At 47.5% G+C, this 18,045-nt stretch overlaps 1 protein-coding gene across 3 annotated transcripts; it reads left to right on the top strand.

Moving 5' to 3' along the window:
• Nucleotides 1–3,740: 3,740 nt before the first annotated feature.
• On the top strand, nucleotides 3,741–9,555 carry RPS14 (ribosomal protein S14). Of its 3 annotated transcripts, none has more exons than XM_054489063.2 (5): nucleotides 3,741–4,083; nucleotides 6,035–6,185; nucleotides 6,810–6,971; nucleotides 8,089–8,165; nucleotides 9,440–9,555. In XM_054489063.2, the coding sequence occupies exons 2-5, from the start codon at nucleotides 6,037–6,039 to the stop codon at nucleotides 9,505–9,507; spliced, it is 456 nt and encodes a 151-aa protein (XP_054345038.1). In that variant the 5' UTR covers nucleotides 3,741–4,083; nucleotides 6,035–6,036; the 3' UTR covers nucleotides 9,508–9,555. The 3 variants fall into 3 exon arrangements, with proteins under 3 accessions (XP_054345038.1, XP_063521674.1, XP_063521675.1); XM_063665604.1 differs by having other exon boundaries at nucleotides 4,057–4,298; XM_063665605.1 differs by having other exon boundaries at nucleotides 4,075–4,292.
• Nucleotides 9,556–18,045: the final 8,490 nt, after the last annotated feature.

Below are 18,045 nucleotides of genomic sequence, written 5' to 3'. Positions count from 1 at the left end.
GTGGAGGGGCAGGCCACCCCTTCACCACCTCACAGCTCTGCTCAAATCTCTCCTCAGCAAGGCTGCCTGGCCCTCTCTGTTTAATTCAGCCACCCACCCCACCCCTTTCCTCAGACCTTCAGTACCCTTCGCCCAGCCTGACTTTTTCTTTCTTCTTCTTCTTCTTTTCTTTGAGATGGAGTTTCACTCTTGTCGCCCAGGCTGGAGTGCAACAGCGCGATCTCAGCTCACCGCAACCTCCGCCTCCCAGGTTCAAGCTATTCTCGTGCTTCAGCCTCCCAAGTAGCTGGGATTACAGGAACCTGCCACTGCCCACAACTAATTTTTGTATGTTTAGTGGCGACGGGGTTTCACCATGTTGGCCAGGTTGGTCTCAAACTCCTGACCTCAGGTGATCTGCCCACCTCAGCCTCGCAAAGTGCTGGGATTACAGGCGTGAGCCACCACACCTGGCCAACTTTTTCTTCTTTCCACGGGACTGACCACCTTCTAACATAACAGAAAGCTTACATAGACATTATGTCTGCCCTTCCTTCCAGAATGTAGACTTTGAGAGGGTAGGGACCATTGTTTTTGTCACTGATGTATCCCAAGTATTTACAATGTCAGACACATCCTAGGTACTCAGTGAGTGCTCCCTGAGTGAGTGTGTGAGCTCTGAGAGGGGAGGGTAAGCACACCCCTGTGCTGGCAGTGTTGACAGTGCAGGGGTGCGGTGGGGTGGGGAACACAGACATGGCAACAGGGAGGTGAGGCCCCACGGAAAGTGGCTGTGCCACCCCTCCAGCCTCAGCCCCCATTCCCCTTCCCTTATTCACAACACCCCAGTACTACTGGCCATTTTTTAATTCCTTGAGTTCTCCAAATACCTACCCACCTCAGGGCCTTTGCATATTCTATTCTCCCTGCCCAGACCATTCTTCACAGCTTCACGTAGCTAATTCCTACTCTACTTTCAAGTCGCAGTTCAAATGCCATGATTGTATCTCAGTGCCTGACAAAGAGTAAGCGCCCAATAAAGGTACAGGTTTTTGGCTGGGTGTGGTGGCTCATGCCTGTAATCCTAGCACTTCGGGAAGCCGAGGCGTGTGGATCACCTGAGGTCAGAAGTTTAAGATCAGCCTGGACAACATGGTGAAACCCCGTCTCCACTAAAAATACAAAAAATTAGCCAGGTGTGGTGGAGGGCGCCTGTAATCCCAGCTACTTGGGAGGCTGAGGCACGAGAATTGCTTGAACCCGGGAGGCAGAGGTTGTGGTGAGCCGAGATCGTGCCACCGCACTCCAGCCTGGGCGACAGAATGAGACTCTGTCTCAAAAAACAAAAGATGCAGGTTTTCAATATACATTTAAAATATATATATATTGGGTCTCACTGTCACCCAGACTGGAGTGCAGTGGTGTGATCACAGCTCACTGCAGCCTTGACCTCCCAGGATCAGGTGATCCTCCCAAGTAGCTGGGATTATAGGTGCAGGTCACCACACCTGGTTAATTTTTCTATTTTTTGTAGAGAATGTGTTTCACCATGTTGCCCAGACTGGTCTCCAACTCCTGAGCTCAAGTGATCCTCCTGCCTCAGTCTCCCACAGTGTTGGAATTATAGGCGTGAGCCACTGAGCCCTGCAGTTTTCAATATACATTTAAAAATGTACTATTATCGGCCGGGCGTGGTGGCTCACATCTGTAATCTCAGCACTTTGGAAGACCGCGGGGGGGGTGGATCACCTGAGGTCAGGAGTTCGAAATCAGCCTGGCCAACTTGGTGAAACCCCATCCCTACTAAAGATACAAAAAAAGACTACCCGGGTGTGGTGGTGTGTGCCTGTAGTCCCAGCCACTAGGGAGGCTGAGGCAGGAGAAGGCAACAGAGTGAGACTCTGTCTCAAAAATAAATAAATAAATAAATAAAAATAAAAATATACTATTATCATCCGATTTCACAGATGAGAAAACTGAAGCCCAGAGAAGTTACAATTTTTGCCCAAAGACCCACAGCTGATAACTGCAGAAACAATAAATATGTTGATCAAATAAAGTGGAGTTTGAAAGCAGTGACTTTGATGGTTTCTGGGATAAAGATAAGGCTTCCCTGTGGAAAAATTTGTCCTGAGGTGATTGTGTGGGCTGCCTTCAGCCATAAGATCAAGGCTTGCTCCCTCCATGAAGCCACGTGAGGTTTGGAGGTCTGTTTAATACAACTCTTAATCAAAGCGGAACTCACTCCACAATACTCCAGTCTCTGCTAACATATTGGGAAGCTCATTACTTAAAACAAAAAAGCCCTCTTCTTCAAAAAATACAGACATTTCACAGAAGAGATGCAAATGGTTAAAACAATCCATAAAGAGATGTCTGATGTTACTCATCATGGAAGAAATGCAATGCAACAAGAAGGTATGTTGAGGCTGGGCGCATTGGCTTATGCCTATAATCCCAGCCCTTTGGGAGACCGAAGCGGGTGCATCACCTGAGGTCAGGAGTTCGAGACCAGCCTGGACAACATGGCGAAACCCCGTCTCTACTAAAAATACAAAAATTAGCCAGGTGTGGTGGCGCACACCTGTAATCCCAGCTACTCGGGAGACTGAGGCAGGAGAATCACTTGAACCCAGGAGGCAGAGCTTGCAGTGAGCTAAGATGGCGTCACTGCACTCCAGCCTGGGCAACAAGAGCCAGACTCCGTCTCAAAAAAAAAAAAAAAGGTATGTTGAGTTTTTCAGTTTAGCAGAGTGATTTTTTTTTTTCTTTTTGAGACAGGGTCTCGCTGTGTCACCCAGGCTGGAGCCACAGGATATATTAATATATAAAAAATATATTTATAATATTTATATAGTATGTAGTACAAAAATACTATATATATTCCATATAAATATTACATATAGTATATAGATTAAATGTATCTACTGCTTCCCTAGCTCTGTGAGGTACACTTCTTGGCCCTTCCCCACAGCTCCGACATATTCTCTCAAACCTTCAAGGTCCTTCAATATTGTTATTAGAGGCTGGGCGCGGTGGCTCACGCCTGTAATCCCAGAACTTTGGGAGGCCGAGGCAGGTGGATCACGAGGTCAGAAAATCGAGACCACCCTAGTCAACACGGTAAAACCCCGTCTCTACTAAAAATACAAAAAAAAAAAATTTGCCGGGCGTGGTGGCACACGCCTGTAGTCCCAGCTACTCGGGAGGCTGAGGCAGGAGAATCGCTTGAACCTGGGAGGCAGAGGTTGCGGTCAGCCGAGATTGCGCCACTGCACTCCGGCCTTGGCTACAGAACAAGATTCGGTCCAAATATATACATGTATATTGTTATTAGAGGGCTACGTGGAAGTAGCTATTAAACACATGGGCTTTGAAGCTAGAATTCCAAACCCGTCTGCAAAGGTGTGCTCTCAGTTAACATCCTTTATCTGTAAGAGGGAAATCAAAAGTATTTGATAATGTCTTGAGGAATAAATGAAGCAATGCATATAAACTGTTTAGCCCAGACTGGTCTGAAAATACATATTGAATAATTTATTCTTATTTTGCCCATTATATAATATGCCAAAGTAAGTGATTACGGTGGGTTTTCCCCGACTATGTTGCCTAGGCTGGCCTCGAACTACTCGGCTGAAGCGATCCTCAGCCTCCTGAGTAACTGGGACCACAGGCTGGCGCCACCCTAGCTTTAATTAAGGCCGTTTTGTTGTTGTTATTCCCCTGCTCCACACAAGGGGCGCTGCCGCTCCGAGGCTGCCACGGCGGGAGTCAGGACGGCGGAAGTCTGTCTAGCCACGGCCACCGCCATCATGGCATACAGGCCCACCTCACCCCGCGGGTGTAGCCGCTTCGTACTGTCGCTTAGGCAGACCCGCTCGCAGCGACAACCAGCCCTCTACCTCTTTTCGCTCTCCCTTAAGTAATAAGCCGTCTTTCCCTATGACGAGTCTTAAACTCTTTGGAAGCAATAACGCCGGCGTCTTCCGGGACCCGACCTCGCCCCGTGACCTCAGAGGTATACTTCCGGGACACGGAAGTGACCCGTCGCTCCGCCCTTTCCCACTCTCTCTTTCCGGTGTGGAGTCAGGAGACGACGTGCAGGTAGGAGGCCAGGGCGCGACAATCGGGGGGCATCCTGCGGCAAGGGGACCCTGTGGGGCTTTGGACGAGAGACGAGGGTCTTTCCGTGGGAACCGAGCTAGGTGCCGGGCAAGAGACGTGCGGCTGGCCCACCTGATCCTGGCCAACTCGGGATTGAGTTCGCGCCTGGTCTTAGAAGGCCCGTTTTGCTTCAGGGAGGAGCTTGTGAAGTAAGGGTGAGTGCGGGTCCAGCCTTTTAAGGCTTCGGCCCCGCAATACGGCCACGGCCGCGTTTGAACTGCACAGCGTAGTTGAGGGAACCCGGGACAGACGTGGGCTCCCGCCTCTACCTCGCCAAACTTTTTTCTTGGTGATCGCAGGCCCGCGCCTAATATCGTTTGTTTCTTCGTCTGCAAAATAGGGATAACAATAGCACCGATCCCATGGGTTTGTAGTGATCATTCAAAGAAGGAAAGCAGGGAAAACTTTCGCACTATGTTGGATGCTTCTAAATCTGGGCGATTCTTTTCGTTGCTGAGTCGGGCACGTTGGAAGTTCTGGGCGCTCAGGGCCCAGCACCAATGTTTGCTGTGCGCTTGCTCTGCGTTTATATACCCCTGATGACCACTCTGCTCTTTACTTTAGGGGATGTTAGGAACGGAGAAACTGCAAATTGGCATTTACTGAATGGCCATCATGCCGGAACACACTCAATGCTTACATAGTTGAGATATGCTGGAGCCTTTCTATGCTTCTCGAGGCAGAACTTTGGGCTTCTCTCCCGTGGCGCGTTCCTTACACTAGTTAACGCACTGGGTCGTGCTCATTGGTCTGATTTGAAGATAGGAACAGTTAACTTCGTACACCCAAGACTTGCACTTGAAGTACTTACTGTGGTCACACACTAAAGTTTATATAGGGAAGGTACAGGAGAGATCTAGGAACACCTGAGACAGACTAGGGTAGTTATTTGTGGTGTAGAGGCATCTTGGCAGGAGGCAGAGAGTGCTGGGCTGGGAGTCAGGACACGTTGTTTCTAAGTTTGGTTTTGCCACTGTCTTTACTGTGACCATAGGCTGAGACACTCTATCTTCACCATCTGCAGGATACCGATTAGTGTTAGTGTCTTCTGAAAATGTTAAATTGTTCTGAACACCAGGAGGTTCAGAAGGCCTGGGGCTTTAGGCAGGAAGCAGTCTTATCCTAGCGTTCCACTTTCTCATTCATTCTCACCCGCCTTCCTCCTGTCAGTTTCTGCCTCTCTTAGATCCTGTGACAGTATGATTGCACTTATAAGGCCATAATAGGTTAGAGTTATTTGGTCTCAGGACCCATCAGATTTCTGGGATGGGTCTTTTCCATTAGCCTGCCTTTTGGATGTATTTTAGTGCCTTTGATATTTGATGTTGGTGACAAAGATTTAGTTCTAAATAGTTGTGGGTGTCAAATCAATTGCATTTTTGGCTTTTGAAGGGATCAGGTGGAGCACAGGAAAACAGGAGATGAGAGGCTTGAGGGCTGTGTTGGTAAGGGACCCTTGAATTCTAAGCTGAGGAGTTCATGCAGGAATCAAGCAGCTCCCTCGCCCCTTGAAGGGTGTTAGGAATGGTGTTACCAGTACATGGGTAGCTATTGGTCTTGGGTTTCTTCTTGCCTTTTGGGATGCAGCCTTCAGGCATCTGCTGCTAGATCCCTAGGCTTCTATCCTTTAGGTGCTGTGAGCTGCGCTGTTGGTAGTTTCTGGGGAAAGGATACTTCTCATGGTACTTTGCTATATGGCCACAGTTGACACGCCCCCAAGTGCAAGGAGAAATAAGTTTTAGTGAGGCAGAGATGAGAGAATACAGTACAGTATTGGATGGAAGAAGACAGGGACATGAAGCAAGACTTAGGATTTCCTTTAATAGCCAGGGGAAAGGGATTCTGGAAATGTTTTGTCTGTTAACCTCGAGTTTCTTTTCCTTCCACTCAGAAATGGCACCTCGAAAGGGGAAGGAAAAGAAGGAAGAACAGGTCATCAGCCTCGGACCTCAGGTGGCTGAAGGAGAGAATGTATTTGGTGTCTGCCATATCTTTGCATCCTTCAATGACACTTTTGTCCATGTCACTGATCTTTCTGGCAAGTGAGTACCTGGGTGGAGAGGCACCCAGCTGGCAAAAGGCTGAGGAAAGCAATGGCTGGGACGGGCTAGCAGTTCAGGGGATTCTCTTTAAAGAAATGCTGTTTTGTCCAGGTAAGAAAATGTGCTTGTCCATTTAGCCCACAAATATTGTGATTTCCCAGGGGTTACAAGAGAGGAGACACATTCTTTGTCCTTACAGCGTGATGGTCATTGAATCCTTGGTTTCTTGGGAATTCTTTTCTTTCGTTAGTTCCCTTTGTAGGAGCAGCAGTAGACTGCAAGTGAGCTCTGGGTGTGGGTTCGACTGCCATTTAGCAAGTTGTTGTGACTTGTGTGAAATCACTCAAATGCTGAGTTTTGGTTTCCTCATATGTAAAATGAGGACAGTAGTGTCTACCTTGTGGAGTAATGGTAAGGATTAAATGCAAAAGTAGATATATAAAATGTTAGTACTGAGTTCAGCTATATTGGGCCATTCAACCCCATTGGACTGAACTCCACGAGGGCAGAACCCATGACCATCATCCTCCACCATGACTGAGCTGTGTTGCTCTTCACTCACTGAGATATCGTAAGCACTCCTTGTTGAACGAGGAAGAAATGACCCTGTGCTTTTGTCCCCAGAGAAACCATCTGCCGTGTGACTGGTGGGATGAAGGTGAAGGCAGACCGAGATGAATCCTCACCATATGCTGCTATGTTGGCTGCCCAGGATGTGGCCCAGAGGTGCAAGGAACTGGGTATCACCGCCCTACACATCAAACTCCGGGCCACAGGAGGAAATAGGTTCGAGTTGCAGAGGGGATGGCTGGGTGGTAGAAAACTTGCTGGGCTTGGGTGCTGGAGCACCTGGATTTGAGGTTTGGGTTTTTTGTTGTGACCTTGAACAAGATATTTTAGGCATATACATACTTAATAATTGGCTCCTGTGTACACCCCGCAGCAGCTCAGTGTTGAGCACCCACTGTATACCAGGAGCTGTGTTTCAGGTACTAGAAGAGAGTGATGGGGAAACATAGACATGGTCTCTACCCTCCTTGTGTGGGACTGAGGCTGGTGGGAGAGTCAGACTTTAAACAACAGAGCACCAGGGAGTATGTGGTTTTCATTTGTGACAAATGCCAGGAAGCACAAGTAAGGACTTGGTGATAAAGTGTAATTTAAACTAACGTCTAAACGATAAGTCCGGAGTCCTTCCAGTGAAATAAGGACAAGAGGAAGGTATTCCAGCTAGAGACAACTGCAGGGAAAGGTCTTGAGGTGGGGGTGAACCTGGGCACCTGTGAAGGAAAGAGTGGCATGAGATGCAGTCAGAGGGGAAGAGGTGGAGTCCTGTAGGAGAGGGGAAGGGCCTGGATTTGAGTGATGGGGGCATGAAAGCTGAAATAGATGACTGTTGCGTGAACAAGCCAGACAGTGGTCAGAACATAACAACAAATCATAGTGGCCCCCTCAGCCTAAAATATTTACTGTCTGGCTTTTTTTTTGTTGTTCCCCTCTTTTGAGACAAGGTCTCACTCGCCCAGGCTGGAGTGCAGTGGCGCTATCTCAGCTTATTGCAGTCTCTGGCTTTCAGGCTCTAGCAGCCCTCCCACCTCAGCCTCCCGAGTAGCAGGGACTGCTAGTAGTAGTGCCACCACACCTGGCTAAATTGTGTATTTTTGTAGAGATGGGGTTTCACCATGTTGCTCAGGCTGGTCTTGAACTCCTGAGCTGAAGCTGTCCGCCCTGCCTTAGCCTCGCAAGGTGCTTGGGATTATGGGTGTGAATCACTGTGTACAGCTCTGTCTGGCTCTTTACAGAAAGTTTGCAGACCTCTGAACTAGCGGGGTGTTGGGATCTTAGAAAGGAGATCTTCCATTGACTTGGCCAAAGGCTTTTAACTTAAACCTTCATTTTCTAGGACCAAGACCCCTGGACCTGGGGCCCAGTCGGCCCTCAGAGCCCTTGCCCGCTCGGGTATGAAGATCGGGCGAATTGGTAAGTGCCCCCCCTCTAGCTAATGCTTGGGTTTATTTTGAAGCATTGGCCCCAAAAAGCACGTGCTGTGCCCAGTGGATGCGCAGCGGCTGGTCTGGTCGCTTTTGGCAGTTAAGTTTGTTAAGGGAGGCTGCAAGAGGCACCTTGTGACTTAAAAATCTCTCCCTGAATATCTCTGTCACCTTGATGTGAATGTCCTGTTTCATTTGTGAATCTCTGTCCTACACTGCCTGGTGCAGGTAAAACTGACAAGAGATGAATTGTCCTTTCCTCCATTCTTGAGGTCATTGCTATTAGCATTTTGTGTGTACCATCTCCTGCATTGTAGGATATTCAGCATTTTTGGTTTCCGCCTACTAAATATCAGTAGGGCATGCCAGTTGTGTGACAACCAAAAATGAAGTGGGGGGTACCACCTTCTGTTATTAATACCCTCAGGCCTGTGATCTCCTGGCTCCTTACAGCTCTTAGGAAGGGGACACTAGTCCTTCCCTGCACATTGTTCGTGTGCAGTTAGTAGCGACATACACTGACGCCCCAGGCCAAAGTTCCTACTGTGTCCTACTTGAAGGATGATTTTGTTTTCTTGAGACAGGGTCTGGCTCTGTTGTGTGGGCTGGAATTCAGTGGCACAATCTCAGCTCACTGTAAATTTCGCCTCGTGGGCGGATCTGTCCAAGGGGATCCTCCCACCTGCATCTACCGAGTAGCTGGGACTACAGTGTGTGCCACACCGGGCTTTTTTTTTTTTTTTTTTTTTTTTGGTAGAGAGAGGGGTTTCACCATGTTGCCCAGGTTGGTCCCAAACTCCTGGCCTCAGGCGTTCCACCGGCCTCAGTCTCCCAAAGCCCAAAGTGCTAGGATTACGGGCATAAGCCACTGCGCCCAGCCTTAAAAGATTTTTTTCAGACTTTTTTTCAGTGTCTTTTTACTTAATGAAAAGGAGACAGATGCAGTTACCCTGTCTAGAAGGGTTTTTTCCTCTAGAGAAGACGGTGGGCTAGATGTCAGAACCTGGATTTGTCCTGTGCCTCTGACATCTTGCGCACCGCTTAGCCTGTTTCCCTTTCTGGAAAGTGAGTTAAGACCACGTCAGGAAATTCGAGGAACTGGCAGATGGGGCCGCTTCACGTCACATCCATCTGTTATGTACTGGGGAGTCATTTGGGGAGCAGCAGGATCTGTTGCTGATTGGTTAGGCCATTGGCCTAGGGAGTCCTGGGGGCCCTTCCCATCCAGCTCCAGGCAATGACGCTTTCTCTTCCTCCCCACAGAGGATGTCACCCCCATCCCCTCTGACAGCACTCGCAGGAAGGGGGGTCGCCGTGGTCGCCGTCTGTGAACAAGATTCCTCAAAATATTTTCTGTTAATAAATTGCCTTCATGTAAACTGTTTCAACTCCAGTCTTCTCTCCTTCATCAGGGGCTACTCAGGCATTTGATTTCTTCCCCTATTTGGCTTCTTGGGAGAAGGAGCCTGAGGAGAGCTGAGATCCTGATGCTGCATTTGGGGTCTTTTCCATGCTACTCGCGGCATTAAGTTGCCTTGGTCATCTAAAGCAGACCAAGGCGTTGGAGACCTCGTTTTGAGTGGAGATGCTGGTTCTAAAAATGGACCAATTCTTAAAGAGCCAGAGTGGGAACTGTTGATCCAAGTGTAGCCTGAAACGAAGAGGAGCCTTCCAGACCCATGCCATATATAAACACACGTGGGTGTGCATTCTCCCCCCACACCTTCTGTGCAAAGCTGGGAGCTCACTCTACTGCGTCTTGCTTTTTTTCACTTGGCAGATCTTGGAGATTGTTCCACATCAGTACATAAAGTACATAAAGATTGTCACCCCACAAATACACACCAAGTCCTATTTTCATCAGCGACAAAAAAGAAAAGTTCTTGCTTTCCGGAAGCTTGCATGCAGCTCTGAGTACCCAGTGATACCAGATGGTACTCAGTGGCAAGGGATTACCACAAGGCCCCGTGATGGTGCCTGCCATGGTTAGGACGGGCTGGTGGCTGGGTAGGGTTAGTGAGGCCCAGTGGAGAGGATGCTGTGTGTCACAGGCTGGAGAGGTGAGACCATTGAGGCAGTCAGTTGCAGAGGAAAGAAACCAACAAGAGGGGAAAATCTGTTGGGATGCTGCTTCTAGCCTTTGATGGCGTGTTCCAGGCAGAGGGAATAAGCAAATAAATGGGTCCTGAGACAAGGGGTTGTTACTGTGATGAGGTGGCGCTGGTTACATGCCAAACCTTGCTAGGGATTTTAATAATGCCATTTGAATCTTAACCTGATGAAACAAGATACTGCTATGCGCATCATACAGCTAAGAAAATCAGCATGGGAAGTCACTTGGCAAAGGTCACAGCTTACAAGAGGATAACAGTTCTGACTCAAGTAATTTACATACAATTCACCTATAAAATGATTTCTAGCACTGTAGATTATGAAACAATCAAAATGACCTTTAGGGCATTTCACACCCTGCCCCCCAGCCCCCACACGCACCAAAACCCATTAGCAATCGCTCCTTCCCCTGCCTTGAACAATCGTTAGTCCATCTATAAATTTGCCTATTGGCATTTCATATATAATTATGCATTGCTTAATGATGGGGATATGTTCTGAGAAGTGTCTGGTGATTTTGTGCAAACTATACTTAAACCTAGATAATACAGCCTGTTGATCCTAGGCTTCAAGTCAGTACAGCATGTTATTGTATTGAATACTGTAGCCAATTATAACAATACTATTTGTGTATCCTAACTTAGAAAAGGTAGAGTTAAGGCTGGGGGCTGTGGCTCACGCCTGTAATCCCAGCACTTTGGGAGGCCGAGGTGGGCAGATCACGAGGTCAGGAGATCAAGACCATCCTGGCTAACGCGGTGAAACCCCGTCTCTACTAAAAATACAAAAAAAAAATTAGCTGGGCATGGTGACATGTGCCTGTAGTCCCAGCTACTCCGGAGGCTGAGACAGGAGAATGGCGTGAACCCGGGAGGCGGAGCTTGTGGTGAGCCGAGATCGCGCCACTGCACTCCAGCCTGGGCAACAGAGCAAGACTCTCTCAAAAAAAAAAAAAAGGTAGAGTTAAAATACAGTATAATCATGGGACCACTGACTGGTGTATGTATGGTCTTTTGTTGACTGAAACATTTGGTGCATGACTATAAGTGAAATCTACTTTGTGTGGTCTCATGTAAGTTCCTTTTTTATTGCCAAATGATAATCCGTTGTGTGGATGTACAGACTGCACTCCACAGCTTTTTTTCCCCCTTGGACAACCTTTTTGAATCTCTCTTGAGACAAATTCTGGCTCTTGCCCAGGCTGGAGTGCAGTGGTGTGATCACGGCTCACTGCAGCCTCAATCTCTGGGGCTCAAGCAATCCTCCCACCTCCTGAGGCATCCTGAGTAGCTGGGACTACAGGCGTGTGCTACCATGCGTGGCTAATTTTTTTCTTTTCCTTTTTTTTTTTTTGAGACACGGTCTCACTGTGTTACCCAGGCTGGTTTTGAACTCTGCTCAAGCGATCCTCCTGCCTGTCTTCCAAAGTGCTGGGATTACAGGCATAAGCCACTGTGCCCCACTGAATCCCTTCATTTTAAAGGGTGTGGGCTAAGCACAGTAGCTCGCATCTGTAATCCCAGCACTTTGGGAGGCCGAGGTGGGAGGATGGCTTGAGACAGAAACAGCCTGGGTAACATACCGAGAACCCCGTCTCTTAAAAAAAAAAAAAAACTAGCTGGGTATGGTGGCACATGTCCGCAGTCCCAGGTACTCTGGAGACTGAGCCTGGGAGGTCGAAGCTGCTGTGAGCTGTGATTGTGCCAGCATAGTCCACTCCAGCCTAGGCAACCAGAGACTCAATCTCACTAAAAAAAAAAAAAAAAAAAGGTTTTTAAATAAAGGATGTGATTAAGCCAAAAGCATAAGATAAATGAGTCTCTGTTGATACTGATGATTTTAATAAATGGGGGAGAAGGTACAGATCTTAGAATTCTAAATAATATAAGTAGATACTCCCCTCTTCAGTTAAGTGGAACTGCCCACCCCTTAGGGTGTAGGTTGAACTTAGTGATTTGCTTTCCTAGGAACAGAATATGGAGGGAGGAAATAGTAACTTTACTGTGAAGAAACTTGGCACATGCTAACTTAACCAAATTGAGGTTGATAGCACTTGTGAAAAATCACATTGATACATACTCTGGTTTGACATGATAAGAAGAGCAGTTCACCTCTGATATTCTCCTAAAAACCCATAACCCAGTTAGAGGACATCTACAAAATAACAGTACTCCTCAAATTGTGAGAAGTCATGAAAGTCAAGGACAGGAGATTAAGGAGGCGTGAAAACTAAATGCCCATTGTGGTATCCTGGATTGGATTCTGGAACCAGAATAGGGTATTAGCATAAAAACTAGTGAAATAGGATAAAGGCAGGGCACAGTGGCTCACGCCTATAAATCCAACACTTTGGGAAGCCGAGGCAGGAGGAGAGATTGAGCCCAGGAGTTTGAGACCAGCCTGGGCAACACAGGGAGGCCCGTCTCTACAAAAAATAAAAAATTAGCTGGGCATGGTGGCACATGTCTGTACTGCCAGCTACTTGGGAGGCTGAGGTGGGAGAATTGCTTGAGCCTGGGAAGTGGAGGCTGCAGTGAGCCATGATTGCATCACTACATTCAGCCTGGGCCACAGAGCAAGACCCTATCTCAAAAACTAAATAAGTAAATAATAAATTTAAAAATATGAATAAAGTCTGGAGTTAAAGTCTGGAATAAAGCTAGTAGTAATGTACCCGTGGTTTTCTACTTTTGGCAAATGTATCATGGCAATGTAAGATGGTAACAGGTGAAACCGGGTAAGTGGCACACAGAAACTCTATCTTTGCAACTTTTTGGTAAACTTAAAATTATTCCAAAGTCAAATTATTAGGGAAAAAAATGAGGGGTGCTTTTGTACTGTCAGTCTGGTTTCTAAGGCAGGATGTGGTGCACAGACCCTCAGGAGGTAGACACACCTGGAGGAAAATCCTATTCCACAGCTTCAGACCATTCAACCTTAGGCAAAGTACTTAACCTCTCAGCCGTTTAGTGGAAACTCCGGTGATGATGGCTGCCTCAAATGGAATCACACAAGATCAAAGTGTTTAGCGCAGTGCCTGGCACTGAAGAAGCTGCTGCTATTCTTAAACTGGTGCAGTTCTTGTGCCAAGCAGCATAAAGGACAGCTGGCTGGAATCGTGGTAGAAAAATGCTGCCAGTTGCCGGAGCATTCTTTTTATTTCCTGTGGTGAGACTGTAACTTGTCCTGCTCTTTCCTGGTAACCAGGGATGCAATCAGCCGGGTCTTTGAAAGCAGTTCCTTTTGGGGGTTTTACCTGAAAGGAGAGCCAAGTTGTGGCGTGGCTCAAGTGGGAACGTAGCAGCCTATTGACCGCAGAGGCGGCTGGGCCACTGCCCACCTGAGACTGCAGCCTGCAGCAGAGGCGCCTGAAGCTGTGACTGCAGCCCCAACCAGGCCTCTAGAGACAGTCCCTGCCCCTCTCCCCTGCTCCCCTTCTGGCTGCCTTCTCATGCCGTGGTTTCCTTCCTAGCGTTTCCCAGTCTTCCCTCTGGCCCCTGCCTATCTCTAGACCACATTGCAACATGCTGTCTAAAACTAACTGGATTCTGTCACTCTCTGCTGTTTTCTTTGAGATGGAGTTTCGCTCTGTCACCCAGGGTGGAGTGCAATGGCATGATCTCAGGCTCACTGCAACCTCTGCCTCCTGGGTTGGAGAGATTCTGCTGCCTCAGCCTCCCAAGTGGCTGGGATTACAGGTGCCTGCCACCATGCCTGGCTAATTTTTGTAGTTTTTAGTAGAGTTTAACCACGTCGGTTTCACCATATTGGCCAGGCAAGTCTCGAACTCCTAACCTCAGGTGATCCGCCTGCCTCGGCTTCCCAAAGTGCTGGGGTTACAGGCATGAGCCACCATGCCTGGCCTCCCTGTTGTCTTTAGAATAGGCTCCAATCTCCTCAGTGAATCTCCTGCGTTTTAGCTGGCCCCACCCCATCCTCCGCCCTCCTCTCACTCTGCCCAAGCCAAGCCTGGTTCCCTCAGTTCTCCCCTCCTCCATGCCTTCTCATGCTTTCAGCCTCCCCTCTGTGTCTTCCCTCCCAGCTTGGCTCATGGAGCATCTACTCTCCGAAACTTGGCCTCACTATCATCTGCTTACCTGTTAGAATCTGTTTTGTTTTGTTTTTTGTTTTTGAGGCTGGGTCTCACTCTTGCCCAGGCTGGAGTGCAGTGGCACAATCACGGCTCACTGCAGCCTTGACCTCCTGGGTTCAAGTGATCCCCCTCTGCCTCAGCCTCCTGAGTAGCTGGGACTACAAGTGTGCATCACCACGCCCAGCTATTTTTAAATTTTTTGTAGAGACTGGGTCTCCCTATGCTCCCCAGGCTGGTCTCAAACTCCTGGACTCAAGTGACCCTCCTGCCTTGGCCTCCCAAAGTGCTGGGATTTACAGGCATGAGCCACCATGCCTGGCCTGGAATCAATTTTTCATCACTGTCTCAAAGGTATCTTCCTGGAGGCTGGGTGTGGTGGCTGACGCCTGTAATTCCAGCATTTTGGGAGGCCGAGGCGGGTGGATCACCTGACGTCAGGAGTTCGAGATCAAAAGGTATCTTCCTGGATGCCTTCAAGGTACCTCTCCACTGAATTCTCGTAACACCTCTATTCCCCCATGGTACCACTGGTCACCCTCTATCATAATAGCCTACTCACCCTCCCACCGCCAGTCTGTGAACCCTGAGAGGGAAGGGAGTATGTCTTGTTCAATGTCTGCCACATCAGCATCCAACCTGCTGAGGCAGAAGAATCGCTGGAACCCAGGAGGCAGAGGTTGCAGTGAGCCAAGATCATGCCATTGCACTCCAGCCTGGGCAAACAAGAGCAAAACTCCATCTAAAAAAAAAAAAAAGAAGAAGAAAGGAAAAAAGAAAAAAACAAATGGAAAGCTGCAGGCGAAGAATGGTGGAGAATCCTTGAGAGCGGCTGGGAGGTTAGACCTAGGCTCTATCACTCCCCATCCCCAACCCCAAACAAAGTGAGGGAGCTGAACTTCACATTCACATTAAGCCCTAAATACTCTGATTCCTGGGCTAGCATGAGCCCAGGTAGGAGTGTCCTTGAGCTCTTCACAGAAGCAAAAGCACATCCTCTCTGAGTAAAGCCCTCGACAACGGAAGCCCTCCAGTTTCCCACACATTAGGTAAAACCAAATATGGGCCCACTCCCTCCCCTCTCAGAGCTCATAGAAAAAAATCAACACACATGCAAATAAACCACCAGAATGAGAGGCAGCAGAAACAACAAACAGATTTAGATACCCAAAGACTTCTGATGATATTAGAATTAGAATATAACTACATATGAAATGTTGAAAGAAATATGCAATGGAACAAAAAGAGTGGCCAAAACCTATTTAAAAAAATCAGGTATATTCAAAATGGAACCAGAGAAAACCCTCAGAAAGAAAAATACATATGATCAATGAAATGAAATGCTCAGTGGATAGGTTAAATGGCAGATTAGAGCCAGCTGCAAGAAGAGTTACTGGCCAGGTGAAGTGGCTCACGCCTGTAATCTCAGCACTTTGGGAGGCCGAGGGGGGCGGATCACGAGGTCAGGAGTTTGAGGCCAGCCTGACCAAAATGGTGAAACCCCAACTCTACTAATAATACAAAAATTAGCTGGGCCTGGTGGCGCGTGCCTGTAGTCCCAGCTACTCAGGAGGCTGAGGCAGGAAAATCGCTCAAACCCGGGAGGTGGAGGTTGCAGTGAGCCAAGATCGTGCCATTGCATTCCAGCCTGGGTGACAGAGCAAGACTCTGCCTCAAAAAAAAAAAAAAAAAGTTACTGAACTGCAAAATAAATCTGAAGAAATTACAAAACAGAAGATTCCAAGAGGATTTGGAACTGAAGACAATTCTGCCTGAGGGAGCACCGGCCTTGCCAGCCACTCTGGTGCCCAGTGAGCCTCCATTCACCTGGGGGACCTTGCAGTGACCCCCTGTTGTCCAGAGAGGGCACTAACAAGGCCATCCTCAATCTCTTGGTGCAGGATCAGGAAAACCTTTCCCAAGGTGTGGCTGCAAAGGGGGGTTATTTACTTTAAATGGGTCAAAAAGGAAAACGTATAAGGGATTTCAAATAGGTAAAGTTCTGTCTCAGGGAAGAGGCAGCAGTATCGTTATGTGTGGTCCTACGATGGTAGAAGTTGGCTAGGGAAGGAGTTGTAGAGAGGTAGACTTGACATCAAATAAACAGGGGTTTCCTTCCTTCTTTCCTTTCTTCCTTCCTTCTTTCTTTTCTTTTTCTTTCTTTCCTTCTTTATTTATTTGTTTATTTTTTTTGAAGACAAGACCTCTGCCCAGACTGGAGTACAGTAGTGTGATTGTAGCTCACTGCAGCCTCGACCTCCCAGGGTCAAGCAGTCCTCCCACCTCAGCCTCCTGAGTAGCTGGGACTACAGGTGTGCACCACCATTCCCAACTAATTTTTTCCCCACTTTTTGTAGAGATAGGGTCTCACAGTGTTGCCCAGGCTGGTCTCGAACTCCTGGGGTCAAGCAATCATCCCACCTTGGCTTCCCAAAATACTGGGATTACAGGCGTAAGCCACCATCCCCGGCCTAAAGAGGAGTTTTCTATTTTTATTTTTATTTTTTTGAGACAGAGTCTTGCTCTTGTTGCCCAGGTTGGAGGGCAATGGCACCATCTCTGCTCACTGCACTCTCCGCCTCCCAGGTTCAAGCAATTCTCCTGCCTCAGCCTCCTGAGTAGCTGGGATTAACAGGTGCCTGCCACCACACCCGACTAATTTTTGTATTTTTAGTAGAGATGAGGTTTCATCACATTGGCCAGGCTGGTCTCAAACTCCTGACCTCAGGTGATCTGCCCGCATCGGCCTCCCAAAGTGCTGGGATTACAGGCATGAGCCACTGCGCCCGGCCTAAAAAGGAGTTTTCTAAAAGAGCTGCTCAAAGAGAGATTTAAACTGCTTCATGAGATAGTGATCTCTCCATCCCTGGAGGCATACAAGTGTAAAAGACTTCCAAAGGCTAGTTATATCAGAAATACATAAAAGAGAAAGGTGCAAGCAGTGAAATTCAAATGCTCCGAAACCAAACATACCATCTCTCTTCTCCCCTACTGAAAACAACAATAAAACCCACTAGAATTAGCACCAAAGAAATACAACGTAAGCCACAAAAGTGAGCCACATATGTAATTTCAAATTTTCTAGTAGCCATATTAATAAAGTACCAAAAAGTGACATTAATTTTAATAATATCTTTCATTTAACCCAATATGTCCAAAATATTTTCACTTCAACATATAATCAAAATAAAAATTATTAATAAGATGTTTTACTGTTTTTTTGTGTAAGTTTGAGATTCATTGTACATTTACACTTATAGCACACTTCCATTTGGACTTGCCACATTTCAAGGACTCAACCACCATGCAGCAGAGGTAATTGTGTCCCAGTATGCTTTCTCTTCATCTTCTATTGGAAATAGGAATCTCAAGTTTTAGCTGCGTGGATGGCTGATCAGAATGAAGACTACATTTTTATGGAGGATGGTCTGAGCAATATTAAAATAGAAAAAAAGAAGAAACATAGAATTAAGAGAAATAAATTAAGAGAATAATTAAGAGAAATAAAAAATTAAGAGGATAAAGACTACAGTTTCCAGCCCCCTCCCAGGCAGCTAAGTGTCACTCACCCAACTAAGTTGTGGCCAATGAGATGTAAGCAGAGTCATGAATGCAGTCTACAGTCTACAGGGAGAGTCTTGAAGAGAAGACGGCATGACCTTCTTCT

Source organism: Pongo pygmaeus, chromosome 4, assembly GCF_028885625.2.
Source record: "Pongo pygmaeus isolate AG05252 chromosome 4, NHGRI_mPonPyg2-v2.0_pri, whole genome shotgun sequence".
NCBI lineage: Eukaryota > Metazoa > Chordata > Mammalia > Primates > Hominidae > Pongo > Pongo pygmaeus.
This window is presented reverse-complemented; position numbering and strand designations above follow the sequence as displayed.

What these genes read in the sequence shown, in the direction of transcription:
- RPS14 (XM_054489063.2), top strand. Translation starts at nt 6,037, where the DNA reads ATGGCACCTCGAAAGGGGAAGGAAAAGAAGGAAGAACAGGTCATCAGC. An exon ending in CGGGCCACAGGAGGAAATAG is followed by an intron (nt 6,972 to 8,088) that starts GTTCGAGTTGCA and finishes TTCATTTTCTAG; the next exon opens with GACCAAGACCCCTGGACCTG. An exon ending in TATGAAGATCGGGCGAATTG is followed by an intron (nt 8,166 to 9,439) that starts GTAAGTGCCCCC and finishes TCCTCCCCACAG; the next exon opens with AGGATGTCACCCCCATCCCC.